The sequence below is a fragment of the Aquila chrysaetos genome, chromosome 1, assembly GCF_900496995.4.
Source record: "Aquila chrysaetos chrysaetos chromosome 1, bAquChr1.4, whole genome shotgun sequence".
NCBI classification, from domain to species: domain Eukaryota; kingdom Metazoa; phylum Chordata; class Aves; order Accipitriformes; family Accipitridae; genus Aquila; species Aquila chrysaetos.
Genome location: NC_044004.1, coordinates 1,394,049 through 1,417,195, shown reverse-complemented (window position 1 = coordinate 1,417,195; position 23,147 = coordinate 1,394,049). Strand labels below are relative to the sequence as shown.

Genomic DNA, 23,147 nt, shown 5'->3' with positions numbered 1-23,147 from the left:
GGGGGGCGTGGCAACGCGCCTCACCACGTGACCAGCCCCATTCATTTCCTCCCCCTCCCCGCCGTTTTCTGAATGGCCGCTCCGAAGGCGCCGGCACCGCCGCCAGCTCCCATTGGTCGCCGCCGCCGCGCTTCAACCCGCTGGGGGGGTGTGGTCAGAGCGGCGCCACCCCCGTCCCGCGGCTCCGGTGGGGGGAAACCCTGCGGCCCGGCCAAAGCACGGCTGCGCTTGGGGTTTTCTCCTATATATATATATATATATATTCCCCCACCACCATGGCATTTTTCCATATATTTTTAATACTTTTTCTTTTTTTATGCCCTTTTTTCCCCAGCGTGGATGTCACACTCCCCCCACACACACCCCTTCTTGCATCTCCCCAGCCACCGCTGCAGCTTTCCTCTTGGACCGCACGCTAACAAAGCCTTCGCACACCTTTTTTCCTCTGCGATGGCGATTTTTGGGACTCGGCAGCGGTCGTTGGTTAGGTAGGGAGAGCGCTGTCTGATCCCAAAGAGTCCTTAAAAGCCTTTTTAAAAAATAAGTGTCTTTGCGCATGAAGATGCGGGCAACTTTCAAAGAGGGTTTTTCGCAAAGGGGTACCTGGTTTGTGTGGAATTGGCAGCTGGGCTTGGGTTTCCCAGCTGTTAAATCCTGAGGACAGATGGCCCTCGCGGTGCGTGAGCAGGTGACGAAGCAGAGTTTCGCTCTATTAAGCAGCGGCAGACCGGGCTGAAACCCTCCAGCGTTCTAATAAAGCATTAAAAATTCATGGTATGGCAAAAACCCAAGAGTGATATTTGTTTTGCTAAAGCAAATCTTACACATTCAGTAAAATTAAGATCATCAGCAAAAAAATAAGACAGCAAATATGTATTTTTTTCACAAGTAGCTTCTTGATGGCAGAACTTGCTTTAGTGACTGCCAGTTCCCCCCTTCCCATTTTGGCAGCTCCAGTCTCCTGCATCCATCACGCTTCTTGCCCGGTTTCCCAGCCTGGCACCGCACCCTGTCCCACAGAGCTGTGCTCCAGGCAGAACTGGGCCAGCTGGAAATGGCCATCATTTTGCTGGACTTTCCTTCCAGCAGACCATTTCTTCCATCTGACCTGTTCCCAGGCTACACCGAAGGGTGTAGAAGTAGGAGTGAGGGCCTGGGAAGCAGGTTTTTTTTTAGCTGATAGAAGTTGCTTGTGCTAATCTTGACTAAAAACAAAAAATCAGAGGGAGGGAACTGGTGACCAAACAAGCCCAGAGCTGGAACTGGAGGGCAGAGATGCAGAGAAATTATAAATCCCTAAGATACCTCGTGATGTCTGATTCTCCCCTTTGTGCTCCTCGGTAAACAAACAAGCTTGTGCCAAGGACACACCTCGCACTGTGCAAATTTAGGCAAATTGAGAATGATGTGATGTATCTTTTTTGCTCCCTGTCATTGCAGCCTCAGCAAAATGATTCCCGGTGCTTATGGTGCTGCTTTTGCACAGCTGACCTGTGAAACCACGTAACCTCCCGATGCGTTCGAGCCCCAACAGCTCCAGCCGCCTGTAGAAAAAGAACAAAAACTCATTACTTTTTTTCTCACTCCTCGGGGAAGTCCTGCTGCTGGGTTTGCTGTTCTGGCTGAGACACATCATTTACCCAGGCCAGACACTGGGTTTTGCTGGCGTGGGTGTCTGCCTCCACCTTGGGCGGGTGGACTTGTTATCTGTGACTTCTTCCTCTGCTTCATCAGTGCCAATAACATCACTTCTTTAGCTGCTGCACCCACATATTTTCCTCGCTTCGCAGCAAAATCCCATCCCTATCACTGATGGGGAACTTGCATCTTGCTGTAAATCTCATAATTTTGTACGGCCGGGTCCAGCTGCTGTGGGGGCAGATGTGTAGGGGGAGAGGGAGCAGAAGGACATCAGCGTTCCCAATGCCAGGAGAGCAAACCCACCTGACGGGTGTTACAAAAATTCACAACTGGCCCGGGCTGACCAAGGAGAGAGGCTGGGACACAAACTACAAGAGTAAATATTTACTCATACTAGGTTATGAGGCGTCCCAGCCAAATCAGAGCACCCCAATGTAGTTTTACATGGGGTTCTTAGACCCTTCAAGCATTCAGGTACAACACAATTTGACTAATCACTAACCCCCCCCCCCGCTTATCAATCATAGTAAAACTTAACTCTATTTTTGCAGCATTCTTGCTGCTTGTCTATTGATCCAGATGTCCCTGGAGTCAGTCTTGCTGGAGTTACTGACCTGGGATGCCAGATGATCCTGGAGGGTTTCAGAGATGTGTCAGCGGGGCTGGGATGCTGGCGTTGTCCCAGGGTGTCCTTTAGCCTTCATGGAGAGCTCTAAGCTTCCAAGAAGCAAAGTCCTTATTTCCAGGGCCGGGCTGTCCTTTAGTTTGTTTTGCGTAAGCATGAACAATACCAAAGTCTCCAGTAAAATTCCACTACCTGATTACACTACAGTGTGTAATGTGAACTAAAATATCTATTAACAAAGTTAATACACTTTCATACTGTAAAGACTGGTTGATATAATAGTGAAAGACATTTTCATAACCCATGAGACCTATGAAATATCCCCCTCAGATCAGGTCTCTTTTCATTCCCTGGGTTGCTTTATAAGTCAGTCATTCTGAGGATTTGCTGAATGTCACTTTATGCTGCAAAGGGCATCTCCTGACCTCAGGTGGGCGGCTTGTGGGGTGCTGTGGTGGAAACAAGAGAAGAAGAAAACACGAAGAGGAACAAAACATGAAGAAGAAGAAAACAAGAAGAAGAAAACAAGAAGAAAACAAGGAGATTCTGACCTGTCAGCAAAATCTGATTTATGACTAAAAATTGCTAAGACTGTATCCAAGACGTATTCCTCTGTCACCTGATGGGCACGGTGCATGGTGGAGACCCTCTGTAAGCAGCTTGGTGACAGGCAGCGTGATGTTAGGAGCTCTGCCTGCAGTTATAGAGGTTAAACTTAATTCCCTGGTGTTTCTGTGTTCTTACACCAGCTGCTCTCTGGTTCCTGTGACAGCAGCTTGCTTCTGCCGCTGATTTTAACTTGACACAGTAGTGGCTATTTCACTTCTCTTGGAGAATACTCAGTCCTAAGCATCGCTCAGCAATTTCAGGGCCTGCTGCGGTTTCATGTTTTATGTCTTCAGAGACAAGAAGGTACCGGTGCTCTTCTTATCCATCCTCCAAGCGCCCTGGAAGTGCTGCTGCCAGAGCACCTCCAGGAGAAATGTGGTTGGTTTCCAGTACGGGTAGGGAACTTAGCATTAGGAGATCTGGACTAAGGGCCAAATCCAGTAGAGGATGTAGATACTGCCCTGGCATTTTTCTTTTTCTTCTTTTTCTTGTCTTTGTCTTTTTCTTTTTCTTGGCTGTCTTTTTATATTTGTGGTTTTTTGCAACTTACTAGTTCCTCTCCTCATCCACCATCCAAAACCAGCTGTAGGACTGCAGGGATAGTTCACAAAAAGAAAGTTTCCCCATGGAAGGAGGACACCAGAAATGGCAGCTGCAAAAATTAAATTAATATTGGAAAAGAGCATGGAGCAGAATACTATTTTGGTGTGATCACTGGGAACCAGTGCATTTCGGTTGGACTGCTCTGGAGCATTCTCAAGAGAACACATTTTAAAACATAAGTGGTTGCTGTTGGCTGGGGATTTGAATAGTACATCAAGAAATACAATATAAAAGCATCTAATGCATGGAATAAGGAAGAGTGGGAAGGTCTGTACATTGTAGAAAGCTCATCACTGGGTTTTCAGAAGTGATGTAAGGTGGGCTGGGAAGGTGATAGAGCTGGCAAAGCCCTTGAAGATGACCTGTTTTACAGATGTGACTATACTACAGGGACACCTTCCCTAGTTAGTGAAAGGCTTTGCCTGAGCACCGTCGGGTGAACGTGGGGGAAGCCACATGCGACTGGTGGAGCTGGTCCAGGGAGGATTTTTCGCCTGAGGAATATTAGCATCACCTCATCCCCGGGTGAGCATGTAGGTGTTGGAGGACGAGCAAGCTGACACGGACCCTCCTGGGGCAGCGGGAGCTGCTCAGCCGGGGTCTCAGCCTGCATTCCAGGACCACGCTCTGGCAGCAGGAGGGTTGGAACTCTTTCCAGGACGTTGGTCAAGAAGATGAACCAGAACCAGTGAGAGCAACGGTCATTTTCTTAAAAGATGGACGATGCTCCACTTCCCTCCCACACTGGGCACAGTGGGGACACTGGGCCCTCAGCACCATCCTAGTCCCAAAGAGATTTGCTCCTGCTGCACAGCTGTATTGTGGATGTGGACAGACCCTGTGGCACTCTCCTGTGCCGGGACAACACCGTGCAGGCACCTCTTCGCCTTCACAAAGCAAGCAGCAGATGAAGCTAGATCCAGAAGAGCGAGCATCACGAAATCACGCACACCACGAAACTCCCGGCTCTTCATCCATCAGCGTTAGGGCTTCCCTTGCAGCTCAGGCTGTAGTGGAGAGAACCAGCACTAGGTGTCAGCGGCATTTAAAATCTGGAGGGAGCTGCAGGCAACCCCTGAGCCCGGGGACCCCGGGGAGGACAGCGAGGGGGCTGGGGGCTTCGCTCCTGGGCAGCGCAGTGCAGGGAGAGTCACTGGTGCAAGCCAGCAGAGAAGTGGCAGGGGAGTAAAATTTCTCCTGGCGGTGCTGATTTTAAATATCTACTGGCAAATTATCGGAATTGCCCGTATTATCCATCATTTGAGATTGTTCCTATTGGATTTATCTGGAGAAGGCACCGGAGCCGCTTTGTTGTTCTGGCACGGATCCTGTTGGCACTGGGCTATTGTGGCGGTGTGTTTGCAGCGCTCTCAGCAGCTTCTGATGGGTATAACAAGGCTCCCACAAATCCAGGGGAAGGCAGGAGGGCTTCCAGGGGGAAAAACCCACTGTGCAAGCTGCAGGGGCGGTGGGAACGCCGTGGAGCTGGTACTCCCGAGCAGCAGCTGCCGTACCACTGCCAGGGCTCATGCGTGTTGGAGAGGAAGCGCTAAATTCCTTCTGCAAAGGGCGGTTAACAATAGCTTTCAGGAAGAACCCTGGGTATTTCTGCCCCGCATGACCACCCAAGAAGGGCAGGGCTCGAAGTCATACAAGGTGGCCCTGGCTGTAGTCATCATTGCCATGACTACCCATGGGCTGCTGGAAGGGAGGACTGTGGTTTCGCTCCTGAGCTCTGCTTGTTGTTTTAGTAGCCCAAAGGCCACCCCAACTGTGGGATCTCATCATGTTCAGCAGTTAATTGTGTGACCTCCTAGGGACAAGATGCCTTGGATGCCAGCAGATCTCTTGCTCCGTACAGCGGGGCTGCTCTCTGGCTGGGTTTCACGGCAGCAAGGATAATGAGGACGGGCTGAGCGGCACAGCAGGAACCTCACTCCTGCAGCTATCTGTGATGAGAAGGGGAGCGTGCAGAGAGGAAATCTCCCCTCGTTACAGGCTAGGAGGTAGGGTCTCCCTCCTACTCATAAATGATGATCCCTTCTGCTGCTGTCACGGGTGAGCCATGCAGCCCCAAGCTGCGGCAGAGAGCAGAACTCGACGCTTGCAACGGTGCTAACCACTTCCTGACGTACGTGGAATAGAAATATATCATGCACCGCTCAAGCTTCAGGGTGAATGTGTTTGTCCTTCTGCTTCTAAACAAAGGCAGGGAGACCAGCCCTTTCACTGCGCTGCTCCCTGCCAGCACAGGCTTCCCAGGTTCAGCTGAACAGTCCAGAGCTAAGGAGCGGCTCTGAACCTCACATGGGGATCCATCTCTTTGGTCTTCAAATCCTGTCTAGATGCCATGCCATGTGGGTTTTGGCAGGACTTTAGAAATCCCAGTACAGCTTGCCAAAAGACCTTCACCCCAGCATTGCCACCAGAGAACCCCGTCCCTGTATTTAATTAAACCAGAAACTCAGGTTTGAAAAATCCTCCAAAAAGGTTGAAAGCCAGAACTCCACGGCTGAAGTCCATCTTGCCACTGTGTCAGTCTGTCCAAGCTATTAATTTCCTGTATTCAGAAAAAAAGGTATAATAAAATGCATGAGAAAACAAGAGTCACGATTAGAAGCATCAAGGTACGTCCCAAGCAGGGATTTGGGGAACAGTGTGGTAATATCAGAGAGGCTTAAAAATTTATTTCAGTCCTGAAATGTAAAGCAGAACAGGATTTTAAGCACAGAGCCTAGCGGCTGGAAAACGAGGACTTACCCTCCACAAATATGTTGTGGAAGACGGGATTATTTTGCGGTTACTGATACGTGCAGGCGAATGCACCCGGGGGCAATAAACCACGCAGAGCCAGGTCTAGGCGAGGGCACCTGCCCGAGAGCGGCACGATACGGTGGAATCACCGTACCGAGTCTCTGGCAAGCTGGGCCGGCTGCTGCTGCTGCTGTGGGTGGCATCAAAGTGTGTGGGATGGTGGCAATCAGTGCAGAGGGAGCTGTGGCCCTTCTCAGAAGCGGCAGCTGCTGACAGCCCTTCTCCCACCCTCCATACAAGCAGGAGCAGCCAGCCCGGCTCCCCGTGGCTCCTCGCTTCCTCTGCCTCTCCATCCCAGCTGCACCCCTTTCCCCTTCTCCCCGCAAAAAGGCAGCCAAGCCCCGAGCTCTCCCCCCTGGAAAGGGCAAGATTGCATTTCACGGGCGCACGGGGGGTGCTTTCGGTTGGCACCGTGTGGCAAAAATGCGGAAGGTGGCTGAGGGAGGGGTGATACATGAAATGCAGGCACCTCTCTGGGCAGCAGAGATTTATTTATTCCCCTGGGGTTGAAGCGGAGGGTGCTAAAGGTCAGCCTTTAAGAAGGAAATCGGGCTGCTGCACACCCAGAGTAAACAGGACCGGCTGACTTGCGTGCTTAGTCAGCACCCGTGGCGTTGTTGTTGCTGTAGAAATACTGTGCGCCTTTCCTTGTCCAGCTTCAAGCCGTTGGGTAGGAGAAAGCAAACGCCGAGGATGCCCAGCCTGGCTGAGAGCGGGGTTATGGCCAAAGGGGTTTGGTGAAGGCAGAAGGGAGAGGTGGGCAGCAGGCGGAGGCTGGGGATGCAGGAACAGAGTGTGGAAGCAACTCCAGGGGCTCCAGGACTCCAGTCTACACCCCAGAAGAAGGGACCTGCCCAGAGAGGTTGCTTGAGATTGTTTGAGTGTCTAACGACGTGGGGGACGAGTCCCTCAGGTCCCTGCAGGAGGCTGGTCTTCCAGGTCAACAGCATCTGGCCTAGTTTCTTCCTTTCTTTCTACTTTTAATTCCTGGATCTGTTTGCTCATTTTGCTGTGAAATGTTTTCCTGAATGACACTGGTGAGACCAAATATAAGAGTAGCTTGGCATGGTGCCCGCCTGTCGTTATTTGAATATAGGTGCGGTCAGAAGAGCACGGAGGCAACTGGAAGGGAAGAAGCCAGCAGTGAGAGGGGGGAGCGGGTAAGGAAGCAGAGAAGCCAGGAGATGTTGGAAACAGTTCAGCAAAGTAACAGCACAAAATGAAAACCCCAAAAAAGCACAATAAGAAAGAGATTGTTAAGGTTAAAAAAAAAAAAAAAGGAAATTCTGATGGTGGTATCGCTCTAGTGAATTGGCAGAATTACAACTGGTCCTGAATTTGGGAAGATCCCAGGTGCCAGAGTGATTTGTAGACAGTGATGATGACTTTTCATTTCAGCGTGACAGAGCGACCAAGCAGTTGCAGACAGAGGCAGACTGTTGAACAAGCAGCCCCAGGTAACCTGCACACGAGGCTATGAAAAGGCTGCTCAAGGCTTCTGACCTGTTACATTGATTTTTTAGGAAGTTTTGGAACACCAGGGAAGTTCTGGAGGACTGGAAAACACTGATGAGAGGTCGGTAATTAAAAGGGAGAGTTTTTAAAGCTCCATCAGGCTGTTGTCAGTCCCATAAAAAACAATTATATGAAACTTCATTAGTAGGAAGTTAAGGGAACGTGAAAGAGTTAACGTCAGCCAGCATGGTTTTAAGGGAGATAGAATCTGTCGGGCAAACTCGATACCATTTTTCAATGAGATTATGAGCTGGTAACAGACGTCTTTGATCCATTTTTGTTGGTACTGCATGATGATTAGATTAATAAATGAGAACAATACAAATTCACATGCTTATGTCAGTGACTGGTAAGAAAAAATAAACTTCTTGTGGACAGGCTTTCAAATGGTACAAAGTTTGTGTGGCAGCAAATAATAAGGGCAAGTCCCAGACTGCTCGGTAAGCCAGACACAGGAAATGAATATTCATGTGAAGGTGACCAAATGCCATGTGTCCAGGGACAAAGGATGTAGCTTTTCTTACAGAATGGAAAATTTTATCCCAGACAGCAGTGACCTGAAAAGAATTGAAGGTGATGGTAGGTAATCACCTGGACATCAGCCTCGGTGTGACCCTGTGGCCAACGGGACTGGCTGATGGTACCAACACAATGCTGAGGAGGAGCAGATGGATCATATTCTCTTTGTGCTTGTTACTAGAGCCACTGCTCTGTCCACTTCTGGCACCTACAGACTAAGGAAAATCTTGAAATATGGTGATTTTTGAAAAAAATGCATAAATGAGTAAATTACTGGAAAATGTGCCTTAGACTTGAAAGGCTCCAAGAACCCAATCTGTTCAGCTGATCAAAGAGGAGGTTGGTTGATCACAGACCTCAGGACCATACGTGAACACTAAAGACTTGATAACAGCAGACTTTTGACTCTGCCAGGCAAGGGTAAAAAGAGATCTGCGGTTGAAACTTGAAGTCGGAGGCCGGGTGGGATTTTCTGTAGCAACAAAACGAGCACTAAGTTTTCCTCTTAAAAATATGCTCAGATTTCACCATAGCTTTAGAAGCCAATTGATGCATGGAAAATCTATGATTTGTGCTCCTTAGAAGGTCCTCCTATGAGACAACAATATCCCTCTCCCTCCCCATTTGACGTGAATATTTATGAATCTATGGAAACGTTTTTGGTGCTTTTTCTCCTCGTGAGAAAAATATGAAGTTTTGGTGGACATTTTTTTTAAAAATATTTATTTTTATTCCATTCTAAACCAAACATTTATTTTTAGACAGACTGTTACAGTGCCTCGTAGCATCTTCCCGTGTTGCTCTGTGGAGGTTAATGCACTGCTTTTCTCCAGGACGTGGTCTTGCTGGCTGAATCACACCATGCTCAGGCACTGGGCTCCTCTTCTTGCTGAAGCACTGCATTGCGGCGTCGAAAACAGTGGTCCTCATTCTTTCTGCTGGGGCAGGAGAGTGAGACCAAAGTAAGACTAAAGGCAACATCAGAATTTGATGACTACTTGATTTCCAGGTTCTCACCTCCGTGCTTAACCCCCTTGTATTGTAATCTAGTGGATGAAGCACCGTCCTCACAGCAGAGGAAGCTAGACCCTGTTTCTGAGAGCCTTATTTGTGATAATACCGTTGCCTAACCGAGCCTTCAGGATTGAACCTGGTATTGGTGTCACTGGTAGCAGTTCTCATCCTGTAACTGAAACCACTAAGGATCGTTGCCAGCTGCTCACTCTTCGACCACTGGTGTTTAATCCTGTTTCTAAAGCTCAGTGAAGACAACGCAATAGTTACCACTGACTTTAGGAATATTGGCTCAGTCCCCAACAGCACAAGCCCCTACTAATTTGAACGAAAACAGTAATCTTCTTAGCTGCTAACAGCGGTAGACGGTGGTATCCACAGGTTTTGCACCAGACCTGGGTAGGTATCACACACCGAGCATCACATTATATATTTCCCGTAGCCACAGGTAGCTCATCTCGACGGTCTGAAGTCCAAAGCCGTTTAAATCACAGATGATCTGCTCCTTGCAGCAGCCGTCACGGTGTTTTGCCCCGTAAGCTGTGGTGCTGGAAGCACCAGCCTTCTGCTGCGGATGCCCCGGCTCGTCGGCAGCGCCGGCCGAGGCAGAGCAGCGGGGGGAGGCAGGCACAAAATGCACGGCGCTTCCCCCCGATACAGCTCCCGACCCAGCCCTGGGGAAGGCAGTGCCAGGCTGCTGGGCTCGGAAATCGCCCTGCTATTTTTATCCGCTTTTCTTGCACCGCTGACGTGTCTCTCTGCTTCTTGGTCCTCGGAAAGCTTCTACCAGATCTCCATGGTGACTGCTGTCGGAGGACAGATTTCCTCGCTGGTGTTAGCACATCTAAAGCGACATCCATCTGGTCTCGCACGACACCGTGTTTGGCAACTGTAGGCATGGTGTGCAAGAGCTGGTGAACTTCACGTGAACTAGTGAAGTTTTTGCCAGGCTCTCCTTACCCCTCCTGCGTTGTTCCAGTCATGGAGCATCGTGTTGCCAGAAGTTCTTTTATCCCCTCCTCATTTAATTAAGTGATGATACAGGGATATTCAGACCAGCAGCATTCGACCTTAGCAAGCAGCGGTGAGGGAAGCCAGGGTGTGCTCATACAATTAGTGCAGTTTATTTATATCTCAGCAGATGAAACGACAAAAGCAAATGCAGAAACCCTCGGTGGTATGCATAGCCTGGTCTCGGTCCTGCTTTTCATCCCCACCGTGCCTCTGGCAGAGCGTGGGATCTCCGTGCAAGGAGGGCTCCACTGCACCCGATAACGCGTGGCTGGGAACGGGACCCTTCCAGCGTTGTTTTCACAACGCAAAATAATAACAATAATAACCAGCTGCTTCCAAAGGAGGGAGCCGCACCAAGAGCTGCAGCGTTAAACCTGGAGGAGACCTTGACATCAGAGGATGTTCCTGGGGGCTGGCGGTGTTTTTTGGAGGAAGCTCTGCCGCGTCCTTGGGCGAAGGCATCTCTCGGGTTGCGCAGCTCGGGGGGAGGACACGCACTGCAGCTCAGCAGCTGGTGGGACATTTTAGGATCAAGCTGAAAGGCGGTTCGGTGTCAGCAGGGAGCTTTCTTTGGCACCACAGTCAATGGCGCTTTTTCAGGGCGGGGGTGACATCGTTTATGGGGCTGAGGGAGAGGATGGGGCAGGAGGAGCAGAGGTTCATCCCTCGTGGGGTAGGGGGATGGCTCTGCTCGAGGCAGTGACACAGGTTCATTCCTGCTGGGACCTCCCCTCATGGCGGGTGACAAGAGTGTCACTGCCACGGGGCTGTGTCTCTTCATGATGGATGTCACTGCCACGGGGCTGTGTCTCCTCACAGGGGAGGACATGGAGTCACTGCCACGGGGCTGTGTCCCCTCATGGTGGATGTCACTGCCACGGGGCTGTGTCTCCTCACAGGGGAGGACATGGAGTCACTGCCACGGGGCTGTGTCCCCTCATGGTGGATGTCACTGCCACGGGGCTGTGTCCCCTCACAGGGGAGGACATGGAGTCACTGCCATGGGGCTGTGTCCCCTCATGGTGGATGTCAGTGTCATGGGGCTGTCCCCTGATGGTGGGTGTCACGGCCATGGGGCTGTGTCCCCTCACAGGGGAGGACATGGAGTCACTGCCATGGGGCTGTGTCCCCTCATGGCAGATGTCACTGCCACGGGGCTGTGTCTCCTCACAGGGGGATATCGCTGCCATGGGGCTGTGTCCCCTCACAGGGGAGGACATGGAGTCACTGCCATGGGGCTGTGTCCCCTCATGGTGGATGTCACTGCCATGGGGCTGTCCCCTCACGGTGGATGTCACTGCCATGGGGCTGTGTCCCCTCATGGTGGATGTCAGTGTCATGGGGCTGTCCCCTGATGGTGGGTGTCACGGCCATGGGGCTGTGTCCCCTCATGGTGGATGTCACTGCCATGGGGCTGTGTCCCCTCATGGCAGATGTCACTGCCACGGGGCTGTGTCTCCTCACAGGGGGATATCGCTGCCATGGGGCTGTGTCCCCTCACAGGGGAGGACATGGAGTCACTGCCATGGGGCTGTGTCCCCTCATGGTGGATGTCACTGCCACGGGGCTGTGTCCCCTCATGGTGGATGTCAGTGCCATGGGGCTGTCCCCTCACGGTGGATGTCACTGCCATGGGGCTGTGTCCCCTCATGGTGGATGTCACTGTCATGGGGCTGTCCCCTCACGGTGGATGTCACTGCCACGGCGCTGTGTCCCCTCACGGTGGAGGACACGGGGACCCTGCCGCGGGGCTGTGCCCCCCCGCCAGGGAGCTGTCGAAGCCACGGGGCCGCGTCCCCTCATGGGGGGAGGTCGACGGCCGCTGCCACGCCGGACGCCCTCCCCTCCGGGCAGCGGGGCCGCCAGGCGGGGCCGACGACGGAGCCGCTCCCCGGGGTGGAGTGGGGCCGCTCCCCGCCGCCGGGCCCTCCCCGCCCCTCGGCTGCCGGGCGTGTCGCAGCGCCGGCGCAGGCCGCGGCGGTGCCCCCCGCCCGCCCGCACTACATTTCCCGGCGTTCCGGGCGCAGCGGCGGCGCCGGGCCGGGCCGCACGGAGAGTGAACGGAGAGGTAGCGGGCGGCCCCGGCTGCTGGTGTTGCTCCGGGGCGGGGAGAGCCGGGCCGGGCAGGGCAGGTGGGTCGGCCCGCCCGCCCGCCGGCTGGCCGCAGCCCCATGGAGCGGGGGAAGATGGCGGAGCTGGAGAGCCTGGAGACGGCGGCGGAACACGAGCGGATCCTGCGGGAGATCGAGAGCACCGACACGGCCTGTATCGGCCCCACGCTCAGGTGCGGCCGGGGCGGGGCGGCGGGACCCGGGGGCGGCCAGTCTGGGCGGAGGGGAGGCGGGGGGGGGCTCGGTCAGGCTTCGCTTTTCCCTTCCCCCCCCCGAAACTTTGAGGCAATGAGGACATTTTAATTATTATTTCATAGTCGTCTCTGAGAAGTGCTTCCCCCCTGCCTGTTTCCCCGGCCCCGGCGGGGCTGCCCGGGAGGTGGAAGCGCCGTGACGGGGCTGGGGGAGCTTCGGCCTGTGCCCGGTGCCCGGCCTGGGCCGGGGTCGTGGGGTGGCTTCTCCTGCCTGGCTGCGGTGTCAGCTCCTGCGGCGGGCTCTCACCCTCCGGCTCAGACCCCTGAGGGGGTCTGAGCCCCCCACAGCCCCTCCGGCAGCTCTCGGGGTGCCCGCAGCCTGCTGCCGCCTTCCCCGAGGGGGCGGCTGGTGAAAGAGGAGAAAGGAGGGCATTTTGTCGTCCTTAGCCTGGAATCTGTCAAAGTTATTCTTGTAAACCCTCGCCTGGCCTTTTTGTTGATTTGCGTCCGCTTCGCAAAAACCATGGCTAATTGTGAAGCCGTGGGTATGGGTACAATTACCATCCTGATGATGATATGAGTTAATGCCTCTGTTTGCTTAATGGATCCTTTGTTCTCCTGTTAAGCATCTTTTCCCAGTGGTTCTTGCAGTATCCTTCAGCTGGGAGAACCCGTTGCTTCATCTGCGTTAACTGCCGAGCTCTCCTCCTGCCCGAGGAGCGCAGATGGGTGTAGCTGCGTGCCCAGGAGTGCTGCCCGTTCAGCTTTTCCTTTTCTTTCTGCTCCTTTCCGCGAGTCTGGGTCTGGCGTTTCAGCCTTTTAGGTATTTCTTTGTGATGCTGGTTAGGATTTTGCAGCAGTGGCTTCTGCTGCGTTATTAATCTGAAAGATGCGGTAGCTGGCTGTGAAGCTGAAGCCTGTGTCTCATGAGAAATCACTTGATTTTTTAAAGAGTGTGATATTTTAGATGAATTATGCACACCTAAGACCTGTTCTTGCTAGCCAGACCACGTACTGTTAGCATTGCTGTCCTCTTAGAAGCCACGTAATGGATTTGGCAAACCGAGACACCTCATCCCTCCTTCCCCCTCTTTAAAGTAAAGCAGAAGTTCTCCAGAGAACTTCGTATCAAAACCAAAATGCGTTACTCACAGCGCTGAGCACAAGTGTGCATGTTATCCTCTAGAAGGTTGATGGTACAAATGGGTAGAGGATATTTATAGCTCGTTGTAACCCAATTGATCAGGCTGAGAGGTGAGGAAAGATAGAGGTGTGTTACCAGAAATACTCAGCTTCAAAATCTAAATGGTTGCATTATCACTAACTTAAATTCAGGGCTAAGCTTTGTTGCTTTTCCTGGCAAGGGGAGTGTGGTGCCTTTTTGCAGGGCGGTGCAGTCAGTTTCACTGTCCTCTTTCAGCTGCTCTGCATCAGCCCAGGAGCTGCTGAACTGGAAATCACAGTGCCAGGTGGGAGTGTTTGGGCATAAACAGGTCTGGAACCTCCTGTCCCACGCCCTCCACAATAGCTCTTCATTTCTTTTCAATATTTAAGTTTTTCAGACTCATGGTTTTAAATGAGTCACCTGGCTGTCTTTAAAAATAAATGGGTTTAAGCTGTTTGACTTCCAGTGATACTGCAGTGCAGGCACAAAATTAAAACGGGAAAGCTTTGCATTTGTGGAGCAATAGGACACTGAATTTATCTTGCTGTAGGGTTGCCCATTTGTTTACTTTTTTTTAACTTTTTGCAGTTTTCTTTCTGAAGGTCTCCCGTGAAACCTTCAAGGGTAAACTGAATGGCAGGAGATGCTGAGAGTTAGATTTATTAACAAAACTGAAAAAACTGGTTTGAATGTCTGGGAACTGCCAGAATGAAGAGTGTGGGTGGTTTTTTTCCATTTCATAGAACTAAGTGCAGTTGATCTTGTTTCTTAATATTAAGGTTAGATGAAGAGTTGGGCTTAATGTCTATCTTTGCATACTCACAGAAGAAACAGGAATCATAGAATCATAGAACGGTAATAATACGCGTCTGGGGCAAAGAAAGGTTTGTGCTTTGCTAGCATTTACTGTTGGAGTCCAGTGGTACTTTATCAGGAGTATTATTAACGATATAAGCATAAGCAATACCTGCTGCAAGGATTTTTAGAGTTGAAACAAGACCAGCTCAGGGTAAACATGATGTGCTGGAGTGTCCGGAAAAGAGGATGATGAAACTTTAAAAAAAAGGTGACTCACTTCTTGTAGGCATCATGGAAGAAATGTGTCTTCGGGAGCTAGGCTGGCTTCCCTTCTAGGAACAGCAGTCCCAAAACGCAGTTCAGAAATAGGCTGGACTGTGGGCTTCTGCTGCCAGCGGGGGCTTGTTTGCAGAACTGCGCTTTTATCAGTTTCTGCCTCGGCAGAGTGAGATACTCCGACTGCAGATGCTCTGTGTTGTCCTGGCATAGCGCTCAAGGCTGAATTGCTATTATCAGAGGGTGACGGAGGGGTTAAGATGTTAAATTTAAGGTCCAACTAATTCATCTGTCTGGGTGGGTTTGCGTCCCACCCATCAGGGAGAACGTTTTCTCTTAGAAAAATAGCAAGTGTAGTAATTCTTGCCCTGGGGCAGGGGAAGGACAAGATGCCTTCTTGAAGTCCCTTCCAGCCCTATTTTTCTGCTCTGTTCTCACTGTGATTCTGGGAGTCAGCGGCATGGGCCGGGACTCCATTGTGCCGGGCGCTGTGCAGATGTGGGACAAAGCCTGCCCCTCCTCAAGGAGAGGAATTTCATTCTAAATATAAAATGGGAGACGAGGGCATGTGAGGAAGCGTTGCAACAGCCTCGGTCTGTGTGATGAGCTGTGCCAGTCTCGTGTCTTGCTGCGCTGGTGGCTCTGATGCCATGGAGGTCTCTTCTCTTTTTTTTTTATACCTGACAGTGAATGTCATTGTATTTGAAGAAGGACACCGAGCGAGTTCAGTGAGTCTTTGTGGGGATCCCCTCGAGTCTGCGGTGTTCCTGGAATCAAAATAATCCACTTCAAGATGTCTTTCCTGCTATTCAACCTCTACTAATTATATCCATTGCTCCTAATTCCACTTCCTTCTGCTGTTCTAGTTCCTCGTTTTTTCTCTTGTGCTATGTTTCTTGATTTTGCAGAGTATTTTTGGATCCCCTTTCTGTATCTAGGCTTCTAAGAATCACTTAATTCTGCAGGATCAGATAACCGTCTAAGGGAAAAGAAACTCTTTCTCGCTTAAAACCACCTCTTGACTAAGCTGTGACACCCAAGTGCTCTAATTTTTATTACACTCAATTGACCGATCAAGTTTGTTGCTCTTTGGTGAGCTTTTTGTCCACTTTGGCTTTTTTTTTTTTTTTTAAGTGATGGGAAGTTAGCGATGGACCGTAATATTCGAGCTGCAGTCGCTGAAAGTGAGGATGCTTGCCTCTCTGCTGGGATGCCTCTGTGGTTTCTAATCAAACTTACTCTTTGGGAAAAGGGTAGTTCCTCACTCTGCAAGCTCATACAGCGTTTGCCGAGTGCTTGTCCTGAAATATCTCACTGTTTCTTTTGATACGTAGAGGTTACTTTTGATATGTAGATATTACTTTATTGCACATCTGATGCTGTCTTGCTTTCTTCTATGATTCTCTTATTGTCTCCCTTTATTTTAACTTCTCCTTGGCCCTGTGTTTTGTGCTGTAGTCCTAGATTGTAAATGATTGACTCAAACTGGTACAGAATAGAGGCAGGAGAAACAGTGAGATTATCTTGTATGACACCCCATAAATGTGGGCTGTATAACTTCACCCACCTTCCCTGTGCTCAGCCTGTCATCTAAAGGTGAGCTTGTGCGATTATCTGAATTGCTAATAATTTTAAAATGTTCTTGGTTTCAGCCTGCGGATGTTCTGCTGTCCTTTCCCATGCTCCTCTGCAGTGTCCTTTAACACCTGGTGTCTTCTCATGGTTAAAATACAGGCTTGCATTTTCAAGTCACTACTTTTCAGTTTTACGGCTTGAGCTCTGTAAGTCTATCGCTCTCGAAAACCCTTTTCCTGCTCTCAAGCTGCATTTGCAGCTTTTTGAAATTGGTGAAGGATTTTTAAACAGCATTTGATAAATTAAAAAAGCCCTGTCTGGCCACATAGATGTAGTTACAGTATTCTTGTAGTCTCCTCACTGCTTTAGAGGCAGATAAAATTACATCGATACTGTGGTAGTCTGCTGCTTGTACACCGAGAGATTGGAGCAGCTCTCTTTTTCCCAGTGTTATAACAGGAATTGCTACTTAATACAGAGATATTTTCTTGTGGGCACAGCTGTTCGTAGCTATGGATCATGCTCCTCATTACTACGTGTGTACCTTCGCGCTTGGTTCTCCTGCAGTGCAAGTTGCTGGGAAGGTTCAAGATTTCCAAGTGATTGTTCTCTACGGCTGCCTGATTTCATGGTCTGTTATTCTGCCAGCTTTTGTGTCATCTGCAAATTATATCATCAGTCTTTTTTTTTTTTTTCTTTTTAGATATATATTTTCTTTCTAGATTGTTCCTTAGTGGTTGAGATTTTATCAGTTATGTTGGGACTAGTACTTACCTGTGCCCCTTTAGAAAACTGAGAAGTGTTGTATCTCAGACAGCAATCATCCAGTCTGTGCCTTTATACAGACCTATATTTTTAACAGGAGTTTCATATATGTCTGCTAATTATGTGTGTTCAGAGAGATTACAACGTTGTTTAACCCAAGAATGAAATTAAGTGCACTTGATAGGGTAGCGTTTCTACTTTTCTACTGAGCAGCTCTTGACTGAGATTTAAGTAGGACTGTAATTAAGCTCCATTCCCTAAATCCTTTATCAACTCTTCCATGACCGTGTCTGGGATTAGTGTTGCTCTGGCTGCCCTGGAACTACCTGGCCGACCTGTTTACTGTACTGGCAGTGTGCCATGTTCATCCCCTGCCTATAACCTCCCCCTTGCCCAGGTTTATCTTAAATGACGGAGCTAGAGGTCCTCAACTGCATTTTTCCTGGGATTCTGGGTCTCCTGGCTTGACTGCTTGACAAATAATGTGCTCATTTGGGACTAATGGATATAATTAACCTCATCTCCCACAGGGACATCACCTTAGGTCCTTCTTGCTGCCCTCAGACTCTGGCTGGCTGTATGGGGGTAGTGTTGAGACACCTGAGCTGGATGTGTGGGAGCCAGAAGCGGTGTTGCTGCAGCCCGTCTTGCTGACATTGTTCAGTGCTGCCTCGGGTCCTGGCTGGAGCAATGCGACAGTGCAAACAGCAGCAGCTTGTCTGAGATCCTGACTCCTGACCTGGAAGGGGGGATGTTCTCTCATTTATTTTCTTCTATGGCTTCAGGTGGAGCTGAGCTGGAACTACTACAGCTCTGTTCCTGTGCCGTTCATGTTTCTGGTGCTGAACTTGGAAAACCGAAGATTTGCTCTTAGACATAAACTTATGGATGGGGTCCAGCAAGCGCTGGGGCCCTTGCTTAGCCCCTCTGAGCTCCCCAGTGTCTCCTTAGCTGAAAGTTGCGGCATTAGTACAAGCCCTGTGGTAAACCTGGTTGGAAAATGGATCTGGATGGAAAAATAACCCACTAAAACTAAAAAATGTTTTGCTTTAATGCAGTTCTGCTTCAACATGTTTTGCTGTGTGGTAGCACAAATAGTGTTTCCAGCCCTGGGAGGAGGTTGTGAGGGAATGGGAACGAGGGACTTGGTGATGGCAAAAGTCAAGACTGAGCCTTGCTAGGTTTGTAAAAGCTCAGTGAGGTTGTCCAACCAGACGCTAACCTGCTGTGTCATTCCTAGTCCGTGGTCATGGGCACTGACGTGGACTTGGTCAAGCTGCCTGCCATTAAGTGCACATTGCTTCTCCTGGTTGGGGCTATGGGGTATATTTTGATGGGCCAGTATTGGCTTAAGCAGTTTCCTCATCTTTCATTGCTCCTCCCAAATGTTGGTGTGGCACAGCATTCCTGTGGGTGCTGAAACAAAACCCTCCCCTTTCCCACCTTATTTGAGTTATTTTTTCAGCTGGATCAGTTCACCCCCACTTCATCTTGGGCTTGTTTTGTGGCTTCCCAGTGTCTAGACTGGCACAAGGGATTTGGTGGTAGGGTACCGGGTCTTGGGGCCAGCTGTGCTATTAGACATCTAACATCCATGAACTTGGACGTGTCCTTCTTCCATGAGCTGCTTGCAATTCCCTCACCTGGCAGAAGACTGTTTTACTTGGTTGGGGAGCGTAACTGGTTTACGGTGGGTCGGATGAGCATGGAAACCATGACATGTGCAGGAGCAGCAGTCTGAGTCTTCTGGGTTGGGTGCTAAGAATGAAGGCTGGCCAAGCTGGTCCTAATCTTTGCACTAGTGGGTGAGATGAGGATAACGGTCTGTGTTACAGATGTGAAGTGAGGCGTAATGACAGGCGTCTCTGGCTTAACAGCTTCCCTATTTGTATCGTGGAGTGGAGATGTGAAGATGGTACAGTGTCCTTCTGATCACTTTTGGGACTACCTTTACGGGTGGTAGGGGGCTGCGATTGCTGCAGTTTGTCCTTCAGCTGAAACTGCCGTGGGTGAGGAGAGGGGAAAGAGACCCTGGATCAGCTTTGGGATGAAGTGGACATTCTCTTATACGTGCTGGGGCTGGTTAAGAAGTGCCTGCTCAAGGTCCCAGGCACAATAAGAATTGAAGAGCATCTGAAAATCAAACACAGTATCTGTAAATATCCCCTGAGGCTGAATACTGTGAGAACCTACGTGTAACAGAGCTAAAACTATACTGAGTTATTGTCCTGACTTTGCACCCTGTAGCTGCGCCATGTGCCACGCTTCCCCTTGGCTCCACGAGGCCCGTCTCTACAACTCCCATCCCTTGCTTTACGTACAGTAATTCGTGAAATGCCAACTGCCAGCAAAGCAACACCATGAAGAAATAGTGCAGGCCGTCTAGACGCTAACTATTGGCCACAGAGCTTGCTCAGGAAGCTGCTTGTAACAACTGTAAATTGTCTGCTAATAAAAGCCTCGTAGGATCTTTTGAAGCATCTTTCAGCCCATTCTCCTGCCACCCAGATGGGGAAACTGCAATCTCCTGAAAATGAGCCTGGGCCTCTGTTCATATGTACATAATTAAGTGTCTTTTAAAAGACAGTTCATTGCAATACTGCTTGAATTATATTAGCATTCCCTTCTGGTCAGGCTGATGCTGTTCAGCCCCAAGTTTTCTGTTGTGGAGAAAAAAGTATCAGCAACTGCTCCTGTGAAATGATCTGGTATCAGCATTATCAGTCTGTTGGGAGACAGACTGGTCTGGCCTAATGTGTGGAGCATCAGCAATCTCTGCCTGAAGGTATGCTTTACTTAATTATCTCAGGTTTTATGGGTACTTTCTCGTTTGCAGTGCTAAGGTTCTGTGGACAGCTTTGAGACGGTGAATCCTTGTAATTCATATAACCCTTTTTATTTCAGTCTGCACCCTGATGCATTCTGAAGGGAGCAGCTTGCAAGAATGTACTGTTCAATTATTTATACCTTGTATTTTCTTGGTTTTTCTCACAGAAGTACATTCCTTTCTGGAATTTAATGAATCACTGTCAAAGGATAGATTATCAAATGGCTGTTCCTGTTCTGTGGGATGTGGTCGTGTGTCTGGGTTCTCAGCAGCTCACTGAATTTATCTTCCTGCTTACTCTCCAAGCACCTTGTCTGTGATAGCAGTATGCGATACAAGTGTTGTGAGGTAGTAAGCTAAAAGGGGATGTTTCCCTTGAATCGTTAGGGAAAGTTTGCTCTACTAATCTGTCTTGGTGTCTTCTGGAGTTGTCACTATGTATGACTTAGCAGTATTTCATCTTGAGCTGGCAGCTGAGCTTGTCTTTAGAGTTCTCTGCCGTCCTGCCTGTAGAGGATTGCAGAAAAGTAGTAGCTTGGGGACTCGGTTGATTGCCACTCTGTAGGCAGAGTCCTGTGGCATTTAAGTCTACCTAGACTGTCCTTTCTGCCATGCTCTTTCTGATTCCACTTTTAAATTAGTGGTTTGAAGGATTTCTGTCTTTTTCTAAAAATAAATAAATAAAATGGCCATTTAGTCCATGGCTGCAGAAGCCTAGTAATACTTTCTGAATCTTTTTCCCAAAGGAGAGCAAACACAACCTTTGAGAAAAAAACTGAAATGACTGGGATTGCTTAATCTAGAGAGGACAAGATGGGCACACAATTCATCTTCAGATGCAGAATAGACTGTTGAGAAGATGAAGAAAAGCTTTTCTTTCATGACTGCGCAGGCTGGGATCTGGACTACAATTGCAGCAGTGGGGATTTAGGATAAATGCAAGGAAGGGCTTTTAACTAATAGTTGAGAAAATGATGAAAATGTTCATACTGGTCACATCAAAAGCTTTTCTTCATTATCCCTGCTCTACGGGTAGTGAGGAGTGGCTGCTTATCAAATGAGATACAGAGCAAATAGACACATACTTCTAGTGTCTTGCGGTCTGCACCTTGGAGACTTTTGGCACAGTTTGTACTAGCGTTTCTCTGTTCAAGAGCTTCCCATGGATCTTTTCTCCATCACTGTCTCGTCAACATTTTGGTCTGCTAGTGCTCTCACATTGAAACATTATACAGTGATGAGTTCTACAGTTTAATTGTGCATTGTGTATATCTTTAGGGTTTAAAATTTTTTTTTTTTTGGTAGGACAAGGTCTAGGCTGTTATAAAGGATTATGAGAGGTCAGTCTTTTTTTTTTTTTTTTTTTTTTTTTTTTTCCCTGCCTTCCAAGCTGAAGGTTCTTAATCTATTCATTCTGTTCTCCTGGTAAAGCTGTTTTGAATTGCTCATTATCCCTGTTCCTTTTCTTCGTGTCTTTTCTCAAGCAACTATCACCTTTTTGCGATGATGCTGAAAAGATCAGAGCTGCACATAGTGATCAAGATGCAGATTCACGTCTTGAGATGTATTAAGTGTCACAGTGATATTTTCTGCTTTGCTTTCTCTTCTTTTACTTGCAGTCTCTGTGGTCTGAGCCAACACTTCTGACAATATAGCCACAATACCGCTGGCGTCTCTCCTCCTCAGTGGTAGTAGTTAATTTGGAGCCCCTTGCTGTTGGTGTATTATAAAGGGTTTGTCCCCTGTTCCTGCCCTGCAAGTGTCCTGCTTTACACTGCTGACACTGAGCTTTATTTGTCGTTTTGTCACCTGATACTCAGTGTTGTAAGATCCTTTGCAGCTTTTTGCTCTGGAGTTAATCCAACTGAATAGTTCTGTGTCCTCTGCAAAATGTCATCTTGATGTTCACCCCTTCTCCAAACCACTGTGAAACACACTGAACTAGAGGAACATCAACCATCTATTTTTTCCTTTGAATTTTCATAATGCTTTTAACATTGAAGTGCCTTAGGTTGACCAGATCCCCCTTGTTAACAAGTCTGACTCCTTCAAAGAGTGCTAGTGAAGAAGTGTGAATGCCACCCAAAGAAGCTGTTGTCTCCTTTGCTGTATTGTACTTTTTACATGTTTGCTAACTATTTCATAAAAAAGACTTCTACTTTGCCCAGTCACGTTTAGTGCTCTGTAGCTTGCAGGATTCTTCACGCGCTGCAGAAGCCACTAAAGAAATCGGTATCGTGTTTTCTGTCTTCCACTTCTCTTGCGGTAACCAAAATATTAGCGATAGGTTATTCGTGACCTGGTGTTTGTGGCCTGGCAGTTTTATGTAACACATCTTTAGTGTTCTGGAGCAAACACAACTGTTCATTTTACTGAGCTGGTCTAAGCATCTTCTATTAACTTCTCAGTCTGCAGCAGCAGGAGAAGTTTTGGGGTAGAAACTCCTTAGTCCCATCCATGGGATGCAGCAAAGCATTTTTCCAGCCATTCCATGGTAGAAGAGTTTTCCTGAAAAAGCTCCCACTCCCTTGCTTGCTCTGGCAGGTTTCCTGCTGATGATGTTTGAAGAAGCTACTAGTTTTTCATATATTAACTAATTAGCTTTTCACATGTCTTTTTTTTGCATGGATTATTTTGCATGTGTGCTTAGCTTACTTGAATTTGCGAGTTGGAATATTTTCCTTTTATTCCTTGAAAGTCTCTTTTACTGTTGAACCATGGTGGCTGAGGGGGATGTGTGTGTGAGAATGTTTAAAGCCTTTTTTCATAGTTAGTATACTGCTGCCTTAGAGCACATAAATATGTCTTTTAAGCAGTTTCATTGCCACCCACAAGCATTTAATACTTCTAGCTGTTCCTTTTTAATTTCCTTTTTGGGTAGGGAAGAAATGAAGAAGCACGCTGTTTTTCTTCTTTGTAGTGATATGCGACGGTAACGGTTTTCTTCCTGCTCCCACAAAGATGCTTGATTTGGGTGTTTTACCCCAACTGTTGCAGAGAGCTCATCATTAATTCTGAACCCTTCAAAGAGCTGGAGCAGAAGTACTTTCTTCTGTAGGTTGTCCTGACTCTCTTCTAACAA

At 48.8% G+C, this 23,147-nt stretch overlaps 1 protein-coding gene across 8 annotated transcripts in view; it reads left to right on the top strand.

Annotated features, from left to right (window-relative positions):
• Nucleotides 1–12,386: 12,386 nt before the first annotated feature.
• Nucleotides 12,387–23,147, top strand: part of EXOC6B (exocyst complex component 6B) — a 310,232-nt gene continuing 299,471 nt past the window's right edge. For all 8 annotated transcript variants that reach the window (XM_030017657.1, XM_030017649.1, XM_030017629.1 and 5 more), the window contains exon 1: nucleotides 12,387–12,638. In XM_030017657.1, the coding sequence (XP_029873517.1) occupies nucleotides 12,526–12,638 (113 nt within the window). In that variant the 5' untranslated portion in view covers nucleotides 12,387–12,525. The remainder of the gene's footprint in view (nucleotides 12,639–23,147) is intronic.